This window comes from Seriola dumerili, unplaced genomic scaffold (assembly GCF_002260705.1).
Source record: "Seriola dumerili isolate Sdu_G_001 unplaced genomic scaffold, Sdu_1.0 BDQW01000319.1, whole genome shotgun sequence".
In the NCBI taxonomy this organism is placed as follows: Eukaryota; Metazoa; Chordata; class Actinopteri; order Carangiformes; family Carangidae; genus Seriola; species Seriola dumerili.
Genome location: NW_019174574.1, coordinates 2469906 through 2497036, shown reverse-complemented (window position 1 = coordinate 2497036; position 27131 = coordinate 2469906). Strand labels below are relative to the sequence as shown.

The window sequence follows — 27131 nt, the reverse complement described above, 5'->3', positions numbered from 1 at the left end:
AACCACCAATATACTATCTTCTTATGTATCAACACTTAAAAATAAAACGAAAAAAGAGGAAAATATGGAGGCTTTAAAGCAGGGATATTCAGCATAAAAGTTTAACCTGACTCTACTTTTGCTGCAATGAACGCAAAATCACAGTCACTTTGTCACTTTTCTGATGCAGGAAATAAACAAACATTGATCAGAGCAAGCAATCAGATATCGACATAGAGTGATAAAACACTTGTGGTTTTAAGAACCAAAAACCATCTCAATGTACTTTTACATCTCCTCTTTCAGGCTTCTCTCTGGAGCTCTAGTAACAACAGGTCAGCCAAACTCTTCTGATTGGCTGTCTGTTTTTAGAGTGATCAGATAAAAAATATAGCAGATTTCGGGTAAACACTCAGAGAAACCAAATCTTGCAAGGTTGGATGGTCGGTCCAGGTGGGTGGGGCTTGGGGCGTGGCTGAGGGTGGTGACTGCTTTGTTGTGACATCACAAAGTGACAGAAGTCCTTACGGCTGGTTTGAATGCTCAGTTTCTGAATACAGGCTGTGTGCATTTCTCTGTGGACTGAGGCTTTGATACTTTCACAGTATTAATATAGAGCCTAGACCTGATCTATAATCAAACTACACATGGACATCTGCCTGTATACTATACGGAGCTTTAAGAAGAAGAATCTCTCTCCTCTTTATCTTTATCAATGCTGTTTTTTTTTCTTATTATGAGTCGATCACTTTGGCTCTGTGGATCGATCATGTACAGTAGAAACATTTGTTATTCTTTAGTTTACTTTCAGCTGTTTCTTGCTTCAGGTCAGGACACACGCTTTAGATGATGTTGGGCACAGGTTGTCTCAAACGATTTGTCTTATTGGTTGTCATTCATTAACGTACATTCTTCATTCATTACCCCTGCTGGTAATTGTGACATTTCATTTTCTCCCGTCAACATCAATCATCCACATTAATGAACATCCCAGTCAGATTATTTATCATCAAGCCAAACTGCAAACTGTTCAACACTTAAAGTCACCTGGACGTTGACACAGTTCTGCAACTCTCCAGTTTCAGATCTCCAGGGAGTTTGAAAATAGAAATATGTAATATTCCTGTGAGGCCTCCTCATGTGTCTATGTGCCAGTTTTGCTATTATGTGGCTCCTACAGAAATGTTTTCCAATCTCGCACTATTGTCTAAATTTAGGCCAGCGTTTCTGTCATTGAAGAACTGAGTCCCATTTAAACAAGTGTTATTACAAACATCACACAACTGGTGTGTTCATAAAGCTTTAATCAAAGACATTGGAGCAGTAACTATTATTCTTGCCAAAGAGCAATCAAACTTTCCATGGTGACACATTCGTTCCAAAGCAGCTTAAATCTGCCATTATCACCATTTAGCTGAACAAGCTTTTGCAGGCGCAGCTGTGACAAGAGGAGCTGCTTTGCATTAGCATATGCTATTGTAGCTCAACGCCGGGCAGCGATTGGATTTGAAATTATTGGAGTTTTACTCTGAAGCAGAAAAGGGATTGAAACTTTTCATCACTTTAGTTGCTCTTCTGTCTGTAGATCAGTCTAATGAAAACTGATGGTGATCCTTTCACTGCCACTTTACCCTAAAGACCAAAACTTTAATGCACTTTATGTCTCTTTTGTTGTAGGTACATGAAATATTCGACTGCCACGCGTGCAATAAGAAGTTCATCTCTACAAATCAGCTGAAACGCCACATGATCACACACTCAGGTAGAGAAATGCTGCATTAAAAATGTCACTCCTGAACTTTATGCATCATCTCTGTTTACCTGAATGCATCTCTCTTAATGTTTTGTTGTTTAGAGAAGCGACCGTACACCTGTGAGATCTGCAGCCGTTCCTTCAAGCGCCTGGATCAGGTGACGGCTCATAAGATCATCCACAGCGAGGACAAACCGTACAAATGTAAGCTGTGTGGGAAGGAGTTTGCTCACCGCAACGTCTACAAGAATCATAAGAAGGTGATCATATAATCCACTAGTGAGCTAATTGTTACTGTAATTAGTATTTCACATGTTTATTTATATCCAGCTGATTGGTATTTGCTGAGGAGAGATTCGTTGAAAGGCAGAGACACTTCAAAGCTGGAATTATTATTCAGGCTGTAATCAATCAGGGTCTCGTTGGTGGTGGTTATCTGCAGGGTCTTTGGCCTCCTCCACCCTTGAGGTTCCCCATGTTTACTTTGGGGATTGAGGTGTCACTCAGATAGATAGGTCGGGAACGGCACGGGTGGGGGGGAACGGCACGGGGGGGGCAGAAAAACAGAAGCACTTTGAACTTAAAGCCCCTTGAGCTGCTTGTCCTCATCAAGTCAACAAACCAAGACACAGGCTACAGAGCCTTACCCATGATCCTCTCACATCAACATCCACGGTGAGGCAGGAAGCCCCCCACCCCACACACACATTACAGACACACTGAGGCTGCTCTACTCTCTCTGCAGACCCACTCTGAGGAAAGACCCTTCCAGTGTGAGGAGTGCAAAGCGCTGTTCCGCACCCCCTTCTCTCTACAGCGGCACCTACTCATCCACAACAGTAAGTATGACCTGAACACATCTGCCCACAAGTAAAGCTGCAACAACCAATCATTTACTTTATTTGTCCATTGACAGGAAATCAATTGGCAGCCATTTTGATAATTGACTAATTGACATCCACTCTAGCTACAAGTGACAGTGATGCTAAATGCTAATCTAATGTAACACTAGCACAAGTGGAAAATAGTCACTGGCCCTGTTCAGACCTGGTATTAGAATACAAAATAAACTAAACACACAGTCATATTGCAACAAACTACAGAAGCTTAAATATAAACACGCACAATGACACATAAGCAAGTAAATAAACAAACCTCTCTGGCTGCACATGACTAAGAGGGAATGAATGGACTAAAGATAAATCTTAAAAACAGGCAGTGTGTCAGCTTTTAACTTGAACTTTAAGGGAGTACAAAAATCTAATCTTCAATCTTAATTAAAAATAAATCATTCGAATAATGTGTGCAAACAAACATATGACATAACATAAATGTATTTTTATGGCAGTTAAAGGGCCACATCTGGCGACATTCTTTTGGTAGTGTGAACGTGAATGTGTCCTGGATCTTATTGAAGGATCAACTACTCTACTGACATCCTTTGACACAGTCTGATTAACACAGTTTATAATGAACCAAAATATTTTACTATTTCAAATGGATAAAACCTGATTTCACTGTAGCGCTGTGAGCAGAGCAATGATTCACTCAACCCCTCCTTACCCCACTCTCTCCGTCTCACACACACAAACACATTGACAACGGACCCATCTGTTGGATTGGCTAAAAACAACAACACATACCTGTTAATAAGGGCTGAAGAATCAAAATATGAATTATTTGAAATCGCAATATAGCAATATATAAACCGCAATTTTGGTTTAGACACATCATTTAAAAAAAAGATTTCAATGAAAGATAAAATGCAAAAACTGCAAAAATCTTTCCAACTGAAATCGTGACCCTATAATAGTGGCAATATGATTTTTTTGCATATTGTTCAGCCTTACTGTTTATTTGCATATAAAGCAGGAAGTGAGATCTGATCTGAACTGGTCACTGGAGACATTTTAAAGCAGGTGTGAACTGACGTATTTAGAGCTGACCACCTGTGATCAGATCACTGAAGACACATGTTAATGCAGGTCTGAGCAGGGCCATGAAGTCAGGAAAGTGACTTAGTAATGTGCATTACACAGCAACATTTACCTAAAGTCTTCTAACCTTAGCTAACATTAGCCACCAGAAACCACTGGTCATACCAGACCAAACTTTTCATCTGTAAGAGGAACAATGTGTCATGTTTTCTCTCAGAAGTTGGAGGTGGTCACGATTGAAGTCATTTTTAGAAGCAAAAAACTTCAAAATATTTTAGTTTCAGCTTCTCTGACACGTTTATAAATTGAATGTCTGTTGGTCGGTCAAAAGAAAATATTTTATACATATTTTATACTTTAAGTTCTGGGAAAATGTGTTGGACTTCATTGTTTTCATAGGCTAAATGATTTATCAGTTTATTGACAAGATAATCAGTAGATTAATAGACCATGAAAGTAATTGTTAGTTACAGCTCGACAGAAAGTTAATGTTACCTTTTCTGCTTGTTTTGTACCATACAAAAACTAATCTGATCATTTTTAAAGTGTTTTTTTTTTTTTTTGGTAGAAATGACATGAAAGTAAGAAATTACATTTAAGAACAAAAGTGAAACCCAGTCGTGACGTGTTTTTCAGGTGATAGTCATATATTTTCACCGGCCTTCAAATCATCCTTACCCCTGTGGATATTTCCATTTACAATAGAGATCGTAACTCCATCAAACGTCTCACAAAGGAGACATTAAAGTGTACAGGTTGTCCTGGGCGCTCTAGTCTGACAGAAACTTTCTCCTCGGACAGCTGAGCTGCAGTCGAGCCTCAGCAGGATGCAGCGCTGCTCCTCAAATTGAGCCAGATAACAAAGAGATTGTACAGCTCAAGGCATTTCCTGCCGCTGTCTCCGGAGGCAGGCTATATAACACCAGGACTTGTATTATGTATCAAGTTCTAGACAGTATGTGGGGCGGGAGGATCGAGTATGTGACTTCATTGTACTGCAGGTGAGAAAATGGACACATGCCATTGAGTAAGTGAGTTAATGTTGGAGCAGCACATTGGCTCTGTAGCAACAGCCCAGAGTGAGAAGATGAAGCACAGCTGTCCTGAAACGTTCAGGTGAAATCAAATCACGCCTCAGTCGTCAAGCAGGAATATCTTTCTGAATATCTTGTACTTTTTTATTTGTTCCATGTCAGAGTCACAAAAAACTGCACAAACTCGTCATGAATTATCTGTTTTAATGTCACATGATTGTGAGATTTGATCATCAGCCTGATCGAGAAACGTAAGGCTGCCCGTTCTGCTCTGTTTCTGGAGTTTCACTAACAAAATTTTTTTTAAAAAGTTAATGGAGGAATTTCACACCGCAAACCTGTTGTTGTATTAGAGGAGATGAAACAATTAGGTATACAGTAAATCGTTAATATAGCTGCCAGTAACATATCGTCAGAGCAGCATTGTAACATGACAGAAATAAAGACAGATTGTTATTATGGGGATCAGAATTGCATCAAATTTAATTTTGTTTTTTATTTTTATTTCAGTCAATAAATAGTCAGATGTACTTGATTTAAAATTTAAATTCATTCAAATTAAGGCTTTACAATTCTTACTTCTTCTTTCTGTACATGAGTCATACGACAGGCCCGGACCACTCTTTAAGTTTGGGGAAGAAAATTTTGTAATACTATGCGACAACTCATACGCAAATGTAATACATGTACATATATATCTCCATATATGAAATATGTGTACATTTAAAACAAAGACATATATGAAACAAACATACATAAAAAATATATACAAAACATATTAGAAGTTATAACAATTTCACACATTGACATACAGTATATGACCAGTCCATATGAATATGTTTGTTTATGTATGTGTGCTTATACTGTAGACGTATGCAAATACGTATCCATCTTGTTAATATGTTGATATTATAAACAGTAGGGTCCAAAAGTCTGAGACACTTTCCCAGAATGCGAAGATAGACAGATTTTAAATTAATAAGAAAGAAAGAAAGATTTTTTTATAAGCATGTTGTTTTAATAAACTTGCATATATATTATAAGTTTATATCATTAACATACCTGTATGTGGTTGCAACATGTTATACCATATAAAAATTCATCATAAAGATATTTTTAATATAGGCTATGTACATATACAAATTTTACTATGGGTTTTTCATATATGTTTTATGGTTATGTCTTCATATATACAGAAGATGTATACATGTGATAATAATATATCCACTCATAGGTGACATCACTCTTGATATAGAGATATACAGTATATGTCATATATTACATTTCTGTATGGGCAGTTGTCTTAAATCACTGACCTGCGTAGTTCTTACATGAGGTTCACTGAAAGATGCTCAGCACATTTATATAAGGTCAAATGTCAGTTGGAGACTTCTGGTTGTTTTAGACCTTGAGAATAATCCTGTGTGTGAATCTGTAAATTAGTGTCTGTGCCTGTGTAAACTCCTCCTACAATGAAATCTTTACGTAATGGTGTTGCTGACATTAACTATCATCAAGTGAATGATGACTTCGATTTGATTAAAAACACAGTGGACCTCAGCTTTTCACTGAGCTGACCATCATCGGCTTTGGCAAGGAGAGCGAGCACAAGATCGCAGCCACTTGCTCCCACCAAACACGCATGCAGTCTCTCCAAATTACTGTGTGGAAATGGATGATCTCCATATAATGGAAACAACTACTCTTCAACAATAGAGGCTGTTGTGTGGAGGCAGAGAGCAGAGGCGTGAAGGAAAACATCAGGCTCCACTCTGAGAACAGCTGAGACTGTCTGAGTGCTGTCTGTCTGCTGTTTCACAGCTTTTCAGGGGATTGATTAATAAAATAGGACATGTTTTTTTTGCACTGTAAACCTACCAAACCATTTATTGTTCAGAGGAAACATATGGCAGAGTTTGTTTTACTGTCTCCCCCTGGATGCATTCATCTACAGGTAGATGATAAAAGAGGACTTTTGTTTACCAGACCTTTCTAAAGAGCGCTGTTTGGAGCTGTCTGCTGCAATGAAACACCCTCTTTGTGTTTTCTCTGTCCACACAATCGCCCCAGTGAAATTGGGTCCCCTCTTGCTGTGCGTGATGACTGTGTGTTTAGAGGCACAACAATGGGCAACTGGAAATGGCTCTCACAAACAGACCTCTATCCTTGCTGCAGGTGAGAGGACATTCAAGTGTGACCAGTGCGACGCCACATTCAAGAGGAAGGACACGCTCAACGTCCACATCCAGGTGGTGCACGACGGCCACAAGAAGTACAAGTGCGACCTGTGTGAGAAGGCCTTTGTCACTCCGTCGGTCCTCAAGAGCCACAAGAAGGTGAAAAAAAAAAATCAGTTCATGCAGAGCTGTTGTTGTATTCATTTGAAATGTAGACATAACAGTTAGAAAATAACTGATGAAACCTTGAAAAATGATCTTATCTGACACAGTGCTGAGAAAAATTATGTTGACGTTCTGCAGGAAACTTACCAAGAATATACTTCCTCTGCATTTTGAGTTAGAGGCACAAGTAAATTGCACAAAATTGCAGGATTTTCCATCATCAATCCTCAGCTATCAAACTAAATTTAAAAGAGGAGAAACAGCAGCCCAGCCATCAATTTTACTAACATGTTTCCATTGTTTCGTATCCAGTCTTATAACGTGATGCAGCTAATATCTTGGACAGTCAAACCTGGCGGAGACATCCATCTTGAGCGTTCCTGCACTTGAAGGCTTGGAAATCAATTCCTATGTTGATTAGAAATGGCAGTTAGTCCATTAGCTCCGCAGGGTTTCAAAGCCCCTAACAGATCATGCTGCAGATTATGAGCCCTAAATCTGACAACGTCCGGTGTAGTTATGGATCAAGATTGAAACCAAACAGCTTCTTGGCACAGGGCAAAAGAAAATGTCTCGGAGGTTGTCTCAGAACAGTAGGGCTGAAGACAGGCTTGTTGAACTGTCTCGCTGCTTATGGGGTCTGGAGGCTGCTGAGAGATCTGGCCTTGATCAAAGTCAGGTTGCGGAGGAGAGGACAACTTAGTGGCTGTGTTTACATGTGCAGAGTAACCCTGCTTTTGGTCACACTGTTGTTGAAGTCTTATTTAATCTACACTTTCATACTCAACTGTTTGTGCAAATGTCTCACCTCAAATAATCACAAATCATCATCACAGCCACTAAAATTTAACCATCTCTTTGTAACATCATGAAAACCAGACTGATCCAGTAAGAACTTACCTCCATAATTATTATTCTAACTAAATGATGATGCTTTTGAAAAGGACTGAATGATTATTTTCACTAATGAGTAATCTCCCAATTAGTTTCAGTCTTTGAAATAGAATAAAAGTGTGAAAAATAGTGAAAAAATTGACATTTTCAAATAGTTTGATTTATCCACAACACAAAGATATTAATTTTATGATGATATATGAAAAAGGAAAGCACCAAATTGTCACATTTGAGACGTTGGAACCAGTGAATTTTTGGTATTTCTGCTTGAAAAACAACAACAAACGATTGATTATTAAAATAGTTGCTGATTGTGTTTTTGTTGATTGACTAGCTGTTTAATCACCTTCAGTCTTCGTTTGAATTGCAGGAGGCTCTTCTCCAGGCTTGTACACTGAGCCTTAATAGAAAGAACTTATCTCTCCTGAACCAGGATTTTTAATAAGTTTTATGCAAAAAAAAAAAAAGAAAAAAAGATTTGAAGGTTAACGATGTCACTGAATGACTTGACATTTTTGCTGCTTTAGAATCATCTTCTCTCTCCGCTCAAATCAAACCAGACTGGATCTTTATGTGTGTTTGTTTGAGTCACATGTGGATGTGCGTCACCGCAGCAGTCGCTGGTGTAGATGAACTGTGATGCTGTACATATCTGAGTTATTCATGGAGCGCTCTTGTGTTACAGAGAATGCTGTCTCCTCAGTGAGCCTGGATTTGTGTTATATGAGAGGGTGTGTGTGTCAGCATGTATGTGCATGCATTGTATGTTTCGCTGGGCTCACCTCTGTCAGTGCTGAGAGAGAAGAATTCACAATGATTGAAAATTACAGGGTTGGTTTTAACTCGTTACAGACATACGCTGTATTTATTCTTTTTTATATAAAACTTTTGATAATTGCACACGACTCCCAATAAATTCTACACTTATGATTTGGAACATGATGTTCCTGTGTGAAACTGATAGTGTCCCCTGTGGCTGTCTGTTCATGAAGGTGGAACACAAAGCCATGTTTTCTCTGTTGAACAAGTAACTAATGAAACACGGCTCTGTCTGCGACACACGTGTTCATGCAAGTGGATTTGTTAGTGCATGATTGTCTGTGAGTGTGCATGCATGTGTTTATGTGTTTGTTGTAATGTGCGTGTATGTGTGTGTGTGAGCATGTGTGTGAGTGTGGATGGAGCCTTTGTAACTGAACACCCGAGGTGTCAGAGTCACACAGCAGGGTGATGGAGGGAAGGATGGGGGCCCAGTGAGGAGGTGTTCCTGTATTGTTGTACTGCTGTTGAAACTGTCGCTCTGAGTTTGAGCTTTTCATACTCACAGTTATTTTCAGGAATTTACAACAGGCCAGGAGGTGGAATTCAGAGAGTACGTTTCAACAAGGAGAGAGGGAGGGAGAGGAGCAGGGGGGGAGGGGGAAGGTAGAGGAGGCAGCACGCTCTTTCCACATGCTCTTCTTCCCTGGTTGCATGTGCGCCCCAGAGTTCTGCACTGAGGACTGTTGGGAGGCGTAGGAGAGAGGAAGAAGAGGGAGGAGGAGTAGGATGAGGCGATGTATGCATGTGTGCATGTGTGCACCCTGGCCTTTACAGTCCCCGGGGCTTTGGACCCTGGTAAACCTGCATCGTCTGTGTTCTTTGATCCTGCCTTCAGGGCAGCTCAGTCGATCCACTGTCATGTGAACATGTGCATCTCCATTTACTGACGCTACCACTAGTTTTTGGTGCATTATGGGGGATGAAATGTGGTTTATTCTTTACCCAATTAAAAAAAATTATTAAAGAGGGAATTCAAAGAGGAATGCAGATCCTGGAAAAATCTGATTAATGTTTGTATGAATTGTTGGTTGAAGAGACGGTTTGATGAAGCTGATAAATTCTCTGATGAGCGTATGTCCTGACATGGAACTCCAGCTATCACCATGGATCACATTTTATTTTGTAATGTAGGAGGGATGTGAGGATGAATGTTACAAATGTTTTTCTTAACATCCACCACATTTTTTTCATTTCTCTTCCTCAGACTCACACGGGGGAGAAGGAGAAGATCTGCCCATACTGCGGACAAAAGTTTGCCAGCAACGGCACGTTAAGGGTCCACATCCGCAGCCACACAGGTCAGTGGTCCTCCCAGCTTCAGTGCTTCCATCAGCAGTCATTAACATCACCTACTAGACTTAAAGAAAGAGTATCATATCAACACATCCACCATCTTGCTTGAATCTTTAGATTAGTGTAAACTGCACAATGAACATTCTCAAAATAATCAGATTGAACTTGTTTTTTTTTTTTATTTGGATTCAAACGCATTTAGTGTATAATTTAAGAGACGTTACTCAAGGTCACCTTGTAGTTGTTATGCTTAAGCATTTTATTTGCTCTTGTCAAAAGGAATAATTCAACAAATTAGCAAATATACTTGTTTGCTGTATTGCCAATACTCATGTCTGTTCTCAAATATGAAGCAGATGGGAAACAAGGGGAAACAGCACAGCACCTATTCTTAAAGACCCCCTCTGATGAAAATCAGTTGTCCATATAATGTTTTTTATATAATACAAGACATATGATGAGTGAACACCAGTGAGTGTTTCCACCTTGAGCTGCAGTAAAACAGATTCAGACAGCCAGGGTTTCATACGTCACAAACCTGAGGAACCAATCCTGTCAACTGGTGGGGACGGGGGGCGGGGCTAAATAAACCTGAAACCTTGTCAGTCCAGAGAGTGAGAGTTAGCATTAGCACAACCGCTAAAATTGTGTCAGCCACCGCCAGTTACAAGCTAAAACAACATAAACAAATAATAGATGCTAACTACGCTAACCATTCTGACCCGTCTGCTAGTCTCTGGTTCTGGACTCAACAGACTCCTCATCTGAGTCTGAGTCTGACTGAGGCTCAAACATGTGGCTGAGTCTCTCTGATGTTTCCTCCTCTCACCATCTTGATACTCTCTGCTCTTTCACCTGTCCACCTAGAGCAAGCAGGTGGTGGGCGGGGCACAAGGACTGATCCACATTTCTCAGTCAGGAAGTAGGAGGAGATGAGCTTCAGACCCAGTTTAATGTGTGAAAACCATGTTTAACAAAATATTTATCAGAGCAGAGGATCTTTACAGAGTTTAAAACACGTCTGGATAGGAAGTTTAAATCCCATCTCAGTGCATCTCCCCTGCCAGATTTACACCAAACGAGTGGATGAAGCTCTTTTTAATGTTAGAAAATTCCAACATGTTGTAGCACTGCTTGCATCAGTCTTTGCGTGACCACAGAAATAGAGCCCTGAATGTTCATTAAACTGCCTTAAACTAGAAAGCTACACATTCCTGTGTGTCTCCTTACCAACAGACTGGTGCAGAGCCCTGGCACGGCCACACACACACTTCTTGGCCTTTAAACTTGTTCACTAAGTCTTTCTTTTTCTCCGTCTCTCTGTGCCTGCTCCTGGCTGTCTCCCTCTTTTCCTCACTCCCACTTACACTTCATCTCTCTTTCCTCGCCTTTTTCTTTCTCCTGTTGTTTTCTCTCTTTGTCCTGTTGTTTTTTTGAATTGAATGCATCAGTTTTCTCTGCTTGTGTACTGGCAACACACACCTGGTGATGAGGGGAATGCTTTCTGTGGACAGTTGCACAAAACACCTTCAGATAAGATTTTCCTCAAAGTCCAAGTTAAAATGATCACTTAAGTATTTAAGGTTTTCACCTTGTTATACATAAGGAATCACTTAAAGTCCGTTAAGCCGTTGCACAGAAGACCTTAGCGAACAAATTGAGGAAAAAAACTAAAGGTACATCTGATTGTATCTTAATTGCTGCATGGCTGAGTTTATGGAAAAATTAAGAGAATGAACACATAAGAGGAGTTTTCTACAACTGGAAGAACCTGATGGACACCCTCATTGACGAGGAACTGATTGTGCACCATAGATTTGATCGGCAGACAATTTATGATTTGTGCGACCGTCTAGAGCTGGATCACTCCACTTTCCGCGGATGTGCTCAAGTCAGTTTTTAGTACATGTTTTCTTTTGCTGTATTCCTGTGTCTCATTTTTCTCCTCTGACCAATTTGGTTTTCTTGCCTGAATTTCTTGTGCCATTTTCTTCTACAGGCCAACATTGTGAGCCAAGAACAGGTGAGATGTTAATCAGTATCACAAGTGCTAATGCCAGCAAAAAAATGGTCTCCATGGAAACTTTATAATTTCATTGCTGCAAATCCCTTAATGTTTTTCCTTAACAAGGGAAACCCTTTAAGTTATTCTGTGCAACAACCTTAAGTAACTCCCTCAGATAAGGAGAGCATCAACCATAAGTGTCATACTTAAGCAGGAACTTAAGGTGTTTTGTGCAACCAGCCGCTGCAACCAAGATAAGGAGAAAACCTTAAATACTGAAGTGAACATTTTAAGTAAACCTTAAGGGTGTTCTGTGCAACTGTTTTTATTTTAAGGAAACCTTAACTTGAACTTTAAGGAAGGCGTTTTGTGCAACTGGCCACAGATCTTTGACCTAATCATGCCTCGGTCAGCTTCATTAGCGCCACGCGGTTTACTGTTGGATTTCTCTGCACCAAACTCACATTAAGAAAAAGCTGTAGTCGTGCTTGTAGCCTCTCAAACTCTCCCTGCAGGTGTGGCTTAGTGTGTCAGAATGTGTGTGTGTGCCACTGAATGGTGGCAGGATGATGGTCCATTGACAAGCCTACCATACTTTGTCAACAGCACCCTGTGTATCCATGTGTGCACGAGCTGTGTGTGTGTGTGTGTGTGTGTGTGTGTGTGTGTGTGTGTGTGCGTGTGTGTGTGTGTGTGTGTGTGTGTGTGTGTGTGTTGTCGTACATGTGTATGTGTGAAGGACAAACCAGCAGAAAGAGAGAATGTATACCAGTGTGAGCCTCGGCCCAGTCTGATTGTATTTATATAGAATAAACAAAAGAGAGGAATGCTGGGGGAGGGGTGGGAGCCGAGGGGACACCTCAAAGAAAGAAAGGAGCAAAGAGAGAAAAGACCACTCCAAGAAAGCATCCAGCCAGATGACCCTTGACCCTGACTGGCTGTAAATCTGTCCCCTCATTCTATAGACTTGGGTTTGTTTGTTTGTTGTGTTTTTGTGTGAGCGAAAAAAATGAGCTTTGTTGAAAAGTGTGAAAACTGACAAAATTATTCTCAAATTGTGATTTTGTAATTTTGGTCTCATGTAGCTCATCTGTGTTGAACTGTGTGAGAAATGTGAGATGTGTAAATCATATAACAGCCTTGTTAATGTGAGTAAAACTTTAAAGATAGCCAGTTTTTCTGTCAGTGAGCTCTTAAAAAAGCCACCAGCTGAGGTAAAGACCTTTAAATCGACAGCTTTTCCCGATGGCAGACAGGAAAGCTTGATCTTGTTTGTCTTCCGGCTTCACAGGAACAAGTCAGCATTGATTATTTACCTGCCAAACACAGAGGACTTTGTCAGGATTCCTCGGAGATTTCCTCCCCCCATCATTTTACCATCAAACACTGCAGGGCATTATGGGAAAAATGGGTGAAGTGTGAAGGGATTAAAGAAGAATTTGAAAACATCGAACTGAAAGTATTGAGCAGCTGGCACGGCATGCACTGTATATTTGGCTTGTATTTTGTTTCAGTTTAATTTGGTTAGAACATCATGTTGAGCTCAAACAAATTAGTGGTAGTGCCACAGAGGCAGGCGTCTTCTCAGAGAGCAGCCTTTATGAGTTCACCGACGACCCATAAAATGTGAGCTGTCAAAAACTTGGACGAGGCTGTTGAAGAGTTTTTGGAGTTCAGCAGTTATGATGGATGTTTCTATCATTTTCTAAATTGTTCTTTTTGGCCCCGTGATGGAGCAAATGTGTCTGTCTCCACATCAGAGCTCAGTGAGAGCAGACTTTCCCACCGTGTGTGCCATGATGTGGTAAATAACCATGGTGGGGTCATGAAAATTATTTGTGCCAAGGGAAATGTTGACAGAACCCAGTGCCTCGCTGTCACACTGACATCATAGCACATGTCATGTTTGGGCACAATGATAAGTGTAAGCCCATGAGCTATGTTACAGCTAATTGTTGTGGGATTTTAACCCTTAATGCTGATTTAGTGTTTATATTACACCATGATTCAAGCCTCAGCATTTAGACTTTCCTACATGCAGACAGCTCAGCGGGTCTCAGTGGGAAACAATGGAGTATTTGTCATAAATAAAGTTAGTTGTTCATAATTCCTCATAACCAACAAAGTAAAGCTGCAGATTTAACAAGCAGAGACACGAGACAAAACTAAACAAAGAAGTAGCAACAGCTGTCTGAGATGGGATGTGTTCAAGACACTATGTGTTGAATTTAGCTGGAGGAAACTGATAAAAGCAGCACATAGACAGCACCGATTTTTCCTTAGATTGTGTTGTTTTACTAGAGATGCTATAAAAAGGTAAACTTAGTGACTTTAAAAGGCCACTTCAGCAATTTTAGTATAGCACTTCCATATAGTTGGTGGACTTACAAGAGACGGATTAAAACAGAAAAGTCAAAATTGAAGCAGCAGCAGACAGTGAGATATCCAAACTTTTAATCTGGAGTTTAGATAAAGTCCCAAAACACTCAAAACAGAAATAGATTGCATACATTTAGAAAAGGATTAATAAATAAATAATATAAAATTAGGAGATTGCAACACAGAGATGAACAGCTGGTGGTGCTTATTTTCTACTTAAATCGTTACAGAAGAGATCACAACAAAGTGATTAAAAGAGCAGAAATGAAATCTCAAACTAATGAAAACGATGTGAAAAAAATGTAACGGAAATATGATTTATGTTTATTCATTGTTTGTTTTTTCATCTGCAGCTATATTCAGTCTCTCCAGTAGCAGATGCTTCAGTGGACTTTGAAGTTTATTTACTAAATTGTTTCTATTACATTTCATCACATTATTCTTTTATCAGTTCAAGTTTCACCTCAGACGTGTGAAAAAACGTATTTGTGTTGTTTTTTTTTTTGTTTGTTTGTTTGTCTTGATTTTCCACTCAGGTTTTTTTTCTGCACAATTGAAAATGTGCATAAAAACACCTTCCTACATTTCCCATAATGCAACTCAATAGTTTCTGTTACATTACTTGTTTAAAATTGGTTGAGTGGCCCTTTAATGGACTAGTCAGTGAAGACACAACAGAACAAGCTGAACACTCATAATGACAAATCAACAAGCATGTTCTTTTATGCCCAACACATTCACAGAAGAAAAAGGTCTTTAAAAATGACACTGATGATACAACGAAATAACAGATAACATCTGAACAGAGTGCATCAACATTTAAATTCATTCTGCTTGGAATGTGTATTATCCCCCTGATTCACAACAAGTCCTGGTTCTCACTGACCCACTGGGTAACCATTATTTTATTATTGGTTAATTATACACAGCAGATCATTTACATACAGGCCAAAACCCACTGTCTGGGTTTCCTCACGGTCGTAGAGCAAGGAGTAGGCTTGTAACTTTTGGACGACTGATGACAAGTTAAATAGATCTGCCTCCCTGAGCTGAAGGCTTGTGTTACAGCTGCATTTTTACATCAGTAAATCACTGCCACATCAATTTTAAACATAATTTATAGTATAATCTAACTTAATAACTTAATTACTTCACTTAATGACTGTGCTGGGAAACTTACAGTCAAGGTGCATTATTTGAATTGCTGTAACTGGGATTGCTCTCTGGCACTGATGTTTATGAGAATATGTGTTTATCAATCAGACTACCATTGATATTCAGGTCATAGTATTCCATAGTTTTCATTTTCAGTGACAGAGAAGAGAAAACACTCACTTCCTACACTGGCACAGGACAGAGGATACTGATCTTCTTGATCATATTTCCATGTTTTAAAAAGCTACACGTTGCAGCTTTATGTAATCACACAACAAAAAATCTGCCCTGAACTGGAATCACTGAACCTGTATATGTACAGATGATTTTGTTTGTCCTGGCTGTGGTCATGGTTACAATCTTGTAAAGGAAAATCACCATGTACTGAATTATCATCTGAGCCTTGCAGCTTTAACTCTTTTTGGGTGCGGTGCAGATGCCTCATTTAGATCGAGGATTGTGTCAGGTTCAGATGTGCAGCATGTGCGGTAAGGCTCGGGCACAGACTTGTCTGATACAGGCACCTTCACACGGGCGAGTTTCAGAGAATTATTTGAGGAAGTGGAGAAATCTACTGAGACTCTGGCCATAAAGGGAAGGTCAAGTGTAAAAGTTGTTGGGCGTTCCTATGGCTCATCAAAGGCGATCTCTTATCATCTCTCACACACTGATATCACGTTACCTCTGCGGCCTCTGTCGGCATGTGGCACATGGCAGAGAGTGGAGGGCCACTGTCTGGCTGAACTGGAGGAAGCCAGGAATTAATTTCTGACGGACTACACTAATGTCTTTCAGACTGGAGCCCCCGAAGCTACAAAGCGCTCTCCATAACAGGAACGCTGTGCAGCAGGCAAAACGACAAAGCCGGCCATCTGCTAACCAGACACACAGCCGTATGTGCACATATACAACACACAAGGGGTGCCAAACGGATCGATTAGCAGACAAGGAGTGTGAGGGCCACAGCAGGGGGCGGGGGAGACACCAGGGGTCAAAGAGATGGTGTACTGTTTCAGCACATGCTAAATCAGTTACCATCTCCACACACATAAAGCCCTGGCTCAGTGCTGCAGCCACCCCTCATAATCCCCAAACAATCTGGCTCAATCTGGAGAATAAGTGGAGGTTTCTAGTTACAGTCGCACTCAGCAGAACAGACACTAAGCCCCTCGCACGAATAACACAGACCAATGTTGCAAGACTGTTACTACTTAGGTTTCTAAGTAGCATTTGTTTATTTCCTGTTTCACTAAGGGATTGAGTTGCTCTTGTTTTATTATGAGCAGGTTGAACCAGTGGAAAAGCAATGACTGTTGAAAAGTCATGAGTGGGAACTATTAGTTACAATATTTATGAATGACCTCTTTTAAAATATCAAATACCATCGTTTTCTCTGTGTGTGCATTTTCCAGATGAGGCACACATGTCCAGAGCAGAGTGTATAGGTTAAGTAGGTGAATTGGTGAGCACTTAGTGCGAGCCTGTGTGTTAGCAGGGTGTGGTCGTCTGTGCTGTGTATTAGCTGACAATAGCCAGCTCCTGGGAGGGATGTGATCCAAGCCACAGAAGTACATTGGCACGCTGTGCTCCGGTGCTATTAGCACACTAATGCCTTCTCCAGGGTTCCCCAAGGCTAACACTGAGCCATAACCCGATACCACACATGCTACACAAGACATAGGACTTGCTCTCATCTGTCTCAAAACACATCTGGGACTCAGATTTTCCTGTTTGTCAACAAAAGGCCTCCTAGAGGCTGCAACTGCACAGAAGGGGATTCTGGGACAGTATACAAAGCTGCCCTTGAGCACATGTCTCAGTATGTGTATATGTAATCAGTCCACATATGTCACGTTAACCCTTTCTACACCAACGTGATGTTACACATTTTATGACTGTGTGTCACAGCGCTCCTCTGAAGCCCTCTTGTGGGGGGTTTATGGTGGGTTTAGACCCTGACTTGTGTATCTGCTACGTAACAGCTGTCGTAGCCACAGGCTTTCTAGGATATGGATAACCATTTTAGCTGTTTGACAATTGAAAGTTGGAGCACCGGTCAAGTCTGAAATATAAAGTCGTGTCAGGATATAGCCGTGGGTTTCATTTTCAAATGAAATCATTCAAATGCTAAATATCCACACATTCCCATGAAAAGCATTTCATTCTGCCTGAATACCTTTATATGAAATATAAAAAATGGCCATTAAATATTTACTTAATACTTCAGTCAAACCTTCACACTTGGCTGTTTGACTATACTTAGACTTACTGTGAGAAACAGAAGAGAAATATTCCTCCAACACAGTGATAATATTACTCCTCTCATATATTCTCTAGATGGATTTTCTGATGTAATAAGCATTTTGCATTTTGAATCCCAAGGAAACACAGCTAATTAACCTTATTACTTAAAGGGGCAAAACATCTCCCCCATCAATAAAATTACTTGCTTGCCTGTTCAACAATTAATCTCTAAAGAGAGATTATGTGACTATGAAGCTGATAAAAAAATTAGATTGTTGTACTGAAGGAATAGACACAGATGTCTACCTGCAGGTATCCATTTTTGGCAATTTCATTAAAATGTACTGTGTGAACTTGGAGGCACACACACACATATATATATATATATATATAAATTCTGAATAGAGTAATAGCTAATATCATTTGATTGCTGGCTCTATCTTTAGTTTTCTAGACACAGGAAATGTATTTAGTTTGCACTAGTTTCATGATTTATGGAACATCTATGAAATAAAATATACAAATATTGAACCCAGGATTTTATTTCTTTCATACTGTACTTTCCTATCTGAATCTTTCATTTCAGTGTGGTTATATAGGTTACCTCATTTCTCTTCTATAGATTAGTAATCAACTGTGGTGATCCTATCTTTCTCATGAATCTGGCCTGGTAAACAGATCCATGTGTCAGTAGACTGGTTGACTGACAGCCTGTCACTTCCTCTTCGTCGTCAGCAGCGTGCGCTCAGATAGGATCTGTAGGAGTTTGGCTGGACTGCTTTTGATCCAACTGGGATAAACCACATTGCCTCTGATGTGCTCCTAAACTGTTGGCCAGTCGTAGCTCAGATATCGGCCCGTGAATCGTAGCCAACACAAGCTTTGCTGTGCAGTGGAAAGTCAGTGTGCATCAGAAGTGACTGGCTCAGGTCTACCAGTAGCCAGGTTAAATCTGTGTTAGAGCAGGTCAGGAAGAGAAAGGGGACCGGACAGAGGGACTGTAGTAGCACACACACCTGGTACATCTGTGAGACAGATCAGAGGCCAGATATTTCTTTTGTATTCTACGTGAGAGTGAAGGTCGTGCTTTAGATGGTCATGTTTGAGAACGTTTTTGTATCTGTCAGTGTGTGTGACATACATGTGCACATTTGCAGTACACATACAGTCACAAATCTTCCTGTTATAAAGAACTGTAGGTTAAACTTGTTTAAACCAAGCAGCAATCTTCTGAAAAATGAAGCCAACACTGAAGTGTTAAAACCTGCAGTTCCTCTAAGTCTGGCTCCAACAGCGAGTCAATCCCCATAGACTCCCATGTTGTGGGAGTGAAGCAGCAGAAATAAACATGTTTACAGCCTGGTACAAAAACAGTTTTGGTCTCTAGAGCTAATTTCCTCCTTCATGACACCTGTTTATATAACTCACCTGTTTTCATTTTATTAAGGATTAAAGTTATGGAGAATTGAGGGCGTGGCCTCTTTGAGTGACAGGTGGGTGAGTGTATGCTTGCCACAAACCAGCATACACTGAAATCTCAGCTCCTCACACGCCCCACCTCTTTGACGATTTATGGATTAGCTGGGAGTAAGGGGCGGAGTCAGACACTGCCAAGATGGCGATGGTGGAGCAGCTCACTCTAAGCTTCAGAAACCTGTGGGTGACCTGACAGAGGCTACGTCCATCTTTATTTACAGTCTATGGTAGAAACCTATATGGAACTATTTATATGTCAGTGCTGTGGCCTCATAATGTTTTCTGTTCCCCAGGTGAGCGTCCATACCAGTGCCCTTACTGTGACAAAGCATTCAGCAAGAACGATGGCCTGAAGATGCACATCCGCACACACACACGAGTAAGTCTGAACCACTTCTGTGCTCTTGTTATAAAAGATTGTTGCTTGCTGGTTCCCAAAACACAGTTGTGGTTTTAGTCAGGTGTATTTTTACTGCACATTACCCTTTGCATGTAACTGTATGGATAAATACCATCATATATAATAATGCCATGGTGGCATTATTATATATTTACTGAAGTAATGAAAGCAATCGCAAAGCATCATCAAATGCATCACTTCTTTTTTGCACAGCAGATATTTTGAAATGTGACAGTAGAAAATCACAGGTGTAAATATACAAATGATGATGGCTAAAGTCCCGTAGCTGCTTCAGTTTAAAGGGCGTGGTATTGTGCATATTGGTTCAATGTCACTGTCGTCCTTAATGTTATTAGTCACAACTGTACCTTTGCTACTATGACAAGTCAAAATGTCTGCTGGGAAAAGGGCCTATTAACACCTAATTGTACTGCTTGCAGTGTTTCACCAGACTGCTCTATGCAAAATGAGAACTGCCTGATCCGTCTTTATCAAAACTTCTTAGAATCAAGTCCTTGGTGTTTGGTTCTGTCTCATGTCATCTAGTTAATTTCAGACATGTTCTCTTTAAATTCTGTGAGTTTCTCTGTCTGCCTGCAGTAATCAGATATGTGATGTCTTCTTTATGGGCATTATGAACATTCAAAAAAAGTACAAACAGTGTAAGAGACACAGACAGAGTGACAGGGATGCTGACGCAGTCCCACTGACTTTATCATTCAATCTGGAGCACAGTGCTTCAGGCCCTCTGTTGAGACTTAGGCTACATCCAGTAATACTTTTAGAGTGTCTAAAACAGAGAAATTTGGAAATGTTGCTGGTCCTTTTTTATTTTGAAAACTCTGGGGTTGTGTTGTAGTCTGGATGGACAGAAACTGAGACCTTTAGAAATGATGACGTAGACACCCACGGTCTCTCCTGATTGGCTCTCATCAGTGTCGACTACCAGTGGTGAATACAACATGATAATGAATTACAATGTACCTGGTACAAAAAACTGTTTTGGTCTCTACGGCTAATTTCCTCCCTCATGACAACTGTACGGGGGGTGAATTTTTACATAACTCAATTGTTAAAATTTTATTAAGGCTTAAAGTTATGCATAATTGAGGGCATGTCGCTTTGAGTGACAGGCGGGTGAGCGCATGCTTGCCACAAGCCGGCTTGCCCATTTTTGGATTAGCTGAGAGTTTGGCGGAGTCAGGTACTGCCAAGATGGCGATGGTGGAGCAGCTCACTCTGAGCTTCAGAAACCTGTGGGTGACCTGACAGAGGCTACGTCTATCTTTATTTACAGTCTATGGTCTCACCCAGTGAAAGAAGTTCTGTTTTCTCTGTGTCTAACATTTGTGACACTCCCTTCTCCTTTTAATAATGAGGTAATCTCCACACTCACAGGTTTATTTATAAATGATCTTAACCCACTGACAGTAAGCACAGACACAATGTAGGTACAGACAGAAGAGAACATTAGATACACTGAACTCACACTGTGCTGGTTTACTCACATTCTTTGTTTTATTTCTCCATAAACTCAGAAGACTTGACTCTGTTGACAACTGTTGATTGTGTGGCAATGCATTCAGATGCACACATAGTAAACAGAGCTTTAACGGCCTGAACATGTAAATGTGAAGTGAGTCAGAGCTCAGGGTGGAGAAAGGAGAAGGTAGGTGATGAGGTCATTTCCTGGGCTGGGACGCCGCTCATTTCCCTGCGTCACTTCTCGGCCCATTGAAGTTCTCCACCAAAGCGCCACTTTCCATGAGCTCTCTGTGAGCATCTGGATGTGTGTGTTAGTGTCACTTGATAAATGAGAGTTAATATGTATTTCATCATAGATTTCCATCATCAGTTTCTAAAGCTATGACTGTGACAGTCACGGCCTGTCAGCGCTGTTAATTTCAAAGATGTGTCCTGTCTTAATACTGTCCAGAGCACAGCGCTCCACTCTTACAGTGTGTTGATAATGGAGGTCTCCTGTCCAGGTCCACGTCGCTCAGTAGAAACAGACAGGTATAATTTTTTAGTGAGCTGCTGATTAAACTGACTGATGTTTGGTTCCTAATGTTCCCAGATCTGCCTTTGCTCACAGCGCTCTGAAATATGGGCTGAACAGTTACAAACAGCAGAGCCAGATGAAGTCACTGTGGAGCAAAACAAATGTCATTTGGCTGCAGCTCACTGTTAATGTACAGACAATTTGAGATGGATGTGTTTGGAGTTTGTGTCTTTTTACCACAAACCACATCACCAGCTAATAAAATGGAACACATTGGTGGTGATATGAACGGCCGATATTTTGGATATTAGAGGGGTTTTTTTTAATCATAATATTGTTTTGATCTCTGATGTCAATGGATGTGAATGTATCTATACCATATAATTACACTTGATGTCAGAGGTTCCATCTTTTCTTCTTTGCCAAGAAGTCTGTTAAATGTTTTTGGACTGGGACATGTTGAAAATTAAAAAGTTAAAAGAACTAACGTAATTTGTTGGAATTAATTCAAACACGACTCAAACCACTTTGTAGAGTTGATGTTGTTCCATACATACATTACGGGCAACAAGCTAACAGGTGACTTCGATTTGCTGTTGTGGTAATGCTACTGTAACACACTGTATATGACTGAGACTGAGGCTGTGTCAGGAACCACTCCCTCATTCACTCATTCACCAGTAACCACTCAATGAACCCTCAATGACCTAACAGTGATCAGTAAATACAGATTTCAGACACCTACATACATTTTCATTTGGTATATAACCGGGATTTTCCCCACCTATAAAATGTAGAGCATTACATTGTGGGATTCCAAGCAGATTGTGGCAGTAACGGCCATGGACACTACTCTTTCATTTCATTGTGGAATTCAGATCACAGAGTTTGGATACTCAAATGGAATGGTGGACAGTAACTATAGTACACTATAGTAAATACAGTAGTGATTTTGGACACAGCCATGCTAGCAGCTCTGTGAAGCTGTACTTAAGCACAGAAGTGTTTAGAGCTAAATGGTAATGTCACCATGCTAACATATTCACAGCAATGATTCATCCACTGGGAATCATCCACCATGAATGTCAGAACCAAATTTGGCAATCCATCCAGTAGTTTTTCAGATATTTCAAAGTGGTGGAGCAACGTTGTCGATAGCATGGCTAACATGCTACTGAGGCTAAAAACTGTTCTGACTTACTGATTTCAAACTGCAACCTGAAGTCTGATAGGGCACTGGGACTTCCTGTTCTCATGCTGATTTACAAATACCCACATTTTTAACATGACACATGAGACATGAGACTCTTTTGGAGTAAGTAAACAAAACTCTGTCTCTGCTCTTAGCAGAGAGTGGTCAGACTCAGAGGAACGTTCAGGTCAAAGGTCAGAGGGTGAACAGCTGCTGAAGAATGAAGGTCACAAGGTACAGATGTTCAATGTTACCAGGGTCACAGTGATGCATTTTGGGTTCACATCACCTAAGTCTATCCATGTGTTTCCTGACCTTTGAACTCTGAACCCTCATAGTTTTCTCTTATTTTCCTTGTCATACAACAACCATTATAACCTCATGGAAAAAGAGGAGGTCGTCGTTAAAGCAGAAGATTTAAGTGGAAATTTGCATTACACACAAACTGTCTCCTCACACACACACACACACACACACACACACACACACACACACACTGCTTTATTTCCATTGTTCCCCATCATTCTGCCACATCCTCACAAACAGTTGCATACTTAAAGCTGCTCACACATATCTGTGCACTCAATTGCGCACATGCAGTGAACCTGATCTTTACCTCCTTTTGTATCCTGTGTCACTGGGCACTCCTTGCCCCGCCCACATGATAGCGCCTTTCCCAGGACCCTTACTTCCTGCATTCACCCTGTTCCCATGACAACTAAGCTTTAAATGGGTAGAGCCTTTGCTATCAGGCAGACTTGTCAAAAACAGCTTCACACAGAGTGATACTGGGAACCAGCTCCCTGCTATCTTCACGCTTCTTATTTCTCCTCCAGTCTTTTAGGTGTCACCACTGTTTCCTCTCTGACTGCCGGACACACCTACTGTCCACCCTCATCAGAACTGTACACACACACACACACACACACACACACACACATACTTGGAGTTTTTGTGAAAACACACCCACAGCGAGATATGCACTTTGACTGACAGTGAGACAGGCCTCCGAAAGGCGCAGAGGAAATGTTCTTTGGTAAACTGATGAGGTGTGGAGACAGAGGAGTGATATTCTACAGCCCCAGAGTGCCGGTGCTCTGATACATGTTCAAAGGGATTTTCTGTGCCGTGTTTTCCTTGCTCCTTTGAGGATTCCATGTGTTTTTGATGGCCCCTATGCCGGTCATTTCCTCCCTACCGCAGGAGCTGTACAATCTTTAATTTCATATCTTCATAAACTCACACGGAGAGAACACCGGGGTGTGAAGGCAGAGCGTATCAGTGTGCGTGCCTGCGTGCGTGCGTGCGTGCGTGCGTGCGTGCGTGCGTGCGTGTGTGTGTGTGTGTGTGTGTTTCCACATCTTCTGTGTTTTCCACTGTGCTGTGCATGTCTGTTTGTTTTTCCTGGTGTGTGTGCGTGCACATATGTGGATCATTACACTTTTTTCCTCCAGGTTTTGTCCATATGTGACTGAATGGGGCAAGTATTGTTTTGTGTATTGTTCTGCTACACACAGACAGATGAAATACCCTCTTTAAATCTGGTGTGTGCATCTGTGTGTCACTGCAGGAGAAGCCATATAAATGCAGCGAGTGCAACAAGGCCTTCAGCCAGAAGAGAGGGCTGGACGAGCACATGAGGACCCACACAGGAGAGAAACCTTTCCAATGTGATGTAAGTGTCTACCTGCCTCCTCTGTGCCTACAAACCAACCTGCGCTGCCTTGATTCTTGCTTGTGTTTGTGTGTGTGTGTCCGGTGTGTGATAGCGCTCTGGCACCAGGCCAGATGTGGGGAAGAGTTGGGGGAGCTGCTCAGTGAGAGGCAGATAGTGATCTTGGTTCTCTGGTGAGGCCGAGTGGGCTGATCTCACATAAACACATTGAGAGGATCAGAGGGAGAAATTACCCTCTGTTTATAATACTGTAGGAGTAATAATTATTCTCAGAGACTGGGGAGGGAACACACGACAAAGATGTTGTCCATGTTTTCAACAAACTTTTTCATCGCAGGGTTTTCATCAACATTTGTGAAAATTCAAAAGGGCGGTATACTTGATATTTTCTGTTTTTTTTTTTTTTTTTAGAAAGCCACAACAGCATCTTAAATTTAAATTCAAAATCCTATGAAATTCTATCTAACCCTCAAAACTTTTTAATGTGATGTACAGTGTATGTAATGTAAAGCACAAGGATCAGTTACCACAAACTACTACAAAGGATTCTGGGCAATAATGGCACTTAGGCCACTCCTTCTTCTCGGAGCCACAACTCAGTCAAATCTGAACACATAGACATGATACACACATCTTTATATTCAGTGTGACTTCCACTTATTGAATAATAGTGCATAAATCTTCTTGAAATAATAAAAAAAACACTATCCTTGTAACTCAAAACCTGCCTGAGAATCATCATATTTTCCTCAGTATCACAGTGATCCTGTGACAGAGGAGGCAGAGTCTCAGACTCTGAAAACCCCTGAACATAACCTTAGAATACAAATATTTCTTAATTCCATAAATCCATCACCCAAATCTGGATTGTCAGACTCTTGTTTGAGCTTTATCGCCCTAATAAGCCTCAATCTGTGGCATCTAAACCAGTAAATGCGCCCATATCCCTGGAGAATCATCTGTAGCTGTTGTTTAAGACCACAGAATCAGTGACCCATTCACTGTCAGTGAAGCATCACCAGAAAGTGTCTCCCAGCGACATCCGACATTCATCTGGATTCTTTTTCCTCGGCTTTGTAAGAGACATTTTCATGTAAATAATTCAACTCTAAACTATTGAAGATAATAGAAATAACATGTGGATTGTAATTTGTGTGGATTTTGAGTCAGACAAAAGGATCACACGGTTCCAGGAACGTTTTCCAGACAAGCTAGAGGCGCTCTATAAGCAGCGTCTGTCATAACAGTATTAAAAATGCTGTAGAAGCATCCAGTAACATCTGGGTTAGGATGAGATGCGGAGGCCCCACTCCCATCAGCCCCTGTCACTGATTCACTTCATAAAATTCTAAATATTTTACTGACACCGGATCAGATTTGTAGTTTGTCTGAGCTGTGTTTCATTCCACTTGGATGGTAAAGCTAGAACATGATAGCACATCAGCGTGAGCGTCCAAGTTACCTGGTAAACTATGGTTATGGTATGATGTAGTGGTTCTGCTGGTTCAACGTTTTGCCCACAGATATATCTGTCTGCGAGACTTTGTGAGTGTAATTCATCGCACTGAAGTTCTCCACAGATGGAGAGAGGAGGAGACATGCTGAGATTCCTGAAGCAGGATGTTAAACTGCAGCTGAACGCCAGCCAGTGGCGGATTATCATGATTGATAGAAGACGATGGAGTCATTTGTACAGTGTAAAATGGCTCATTTATGATGGATGTTAAGTTGCATGCATTCCCGCTCTTTAACTGGGGGAAAAAAGGGGGGATTTCTGTCACCAAGTACATGCATATGATTTACAAATCATTCCCTGTGTCCGGCTGTGCCTGTGATAAAACTCAACTCCGCAGTGAGCGGAGGAATTTTGTAGACAACGTCAGAGGGTTAAAAAAATAAAATAAAATGTGCTCATTAGTTTTGATTAGGGGAATTAAAATCCTGTATTTGCTGTGTGTTGTAGGTGTGTGACCTGTCATTCAGCTTGAAGAAGATGCTCAGCAGACACAAGCTGACACACAACCCTAACCGGCCGATGGCAGAGTGCCAGCTGTGCCATAAGAAGTTCACCAGGAACGACTACCTCAAAGTACACATGGAAAATGTCCACGGGGAAACAGAGAGCTAGAGGCAACTATGGAAGCACTGGCTGAAAATATCTGATATCTGATTCCTCAGATAAAGTTCAGTCCCATGCTTCATGCAGCCGGTACCGCCTTCACATACACAGATGGATAGATAGCAGAAATGTTGTTATTAAAGATACATACATGTAGACTATGGAAAACATAAGGGACTGTTTTGAAATTGAAACGTAGACTGTACATTTGTAATTTTTTTGTCATACTGTTTAGATACTGCTTTGAAAACCTGTACAAACAAAACTCCACATATGTTTGATCTGCCTCCAGAGCCGCTGCGTCTGCTCACAGGCCAAATGAAATGTCGGACATTTCACTCCCAGTCCTCCTGACTTCTAACCAGTGTTACTGTTCATACTGTTACAGCCTGACCTCCTTCACTGTGGTATTCACTGAATACCTTACTGT

At 40.8% G+C, this 27131-nt stretch overlaps 1 protein-coding gene across 3 annotated transcripts in view; it reads left to right on the top strand.

The window, feature by feature from the left end:
* Positions 1-26710, top strand: part of prdm5 (PR/SET domain 5) — a 34371-nt gene extending 7661 nt beyond the window's left edge. For all 3 annotated transcript variants that reach the window (XM_022759114.1, XM_022759116.1, XM_022759115.1), the window contains 8 exons: positions 1657-1741; positions 1835-1992; positions 2478-2571; positions 6879-7039; positions 9966-10059; positions 19607-19692; positions 24478-24582; positions 26546-26710. In XM_022759114.1, the coding sequence (XP_022614835.1) occupies positions 1657-1741; positions 1835-1992; positions 2478-2571; positions 6879-7039; positions 9966-10059; positions 19607-19692; positions 24478-24582; positions 26546-26710 (948 nt within the window). The remainder of the gene's footprint in view (positions 1-1656; positions 1742-1834; positions 1993-2477; positions 2572-6878; positions 7040-9965; positions 10060-19606; positions 19693-24477; positions 24583-26545) is intronic.
* The last annotated feature ends 421 nt before the right edge of the window (positions 26711-27131 follow it).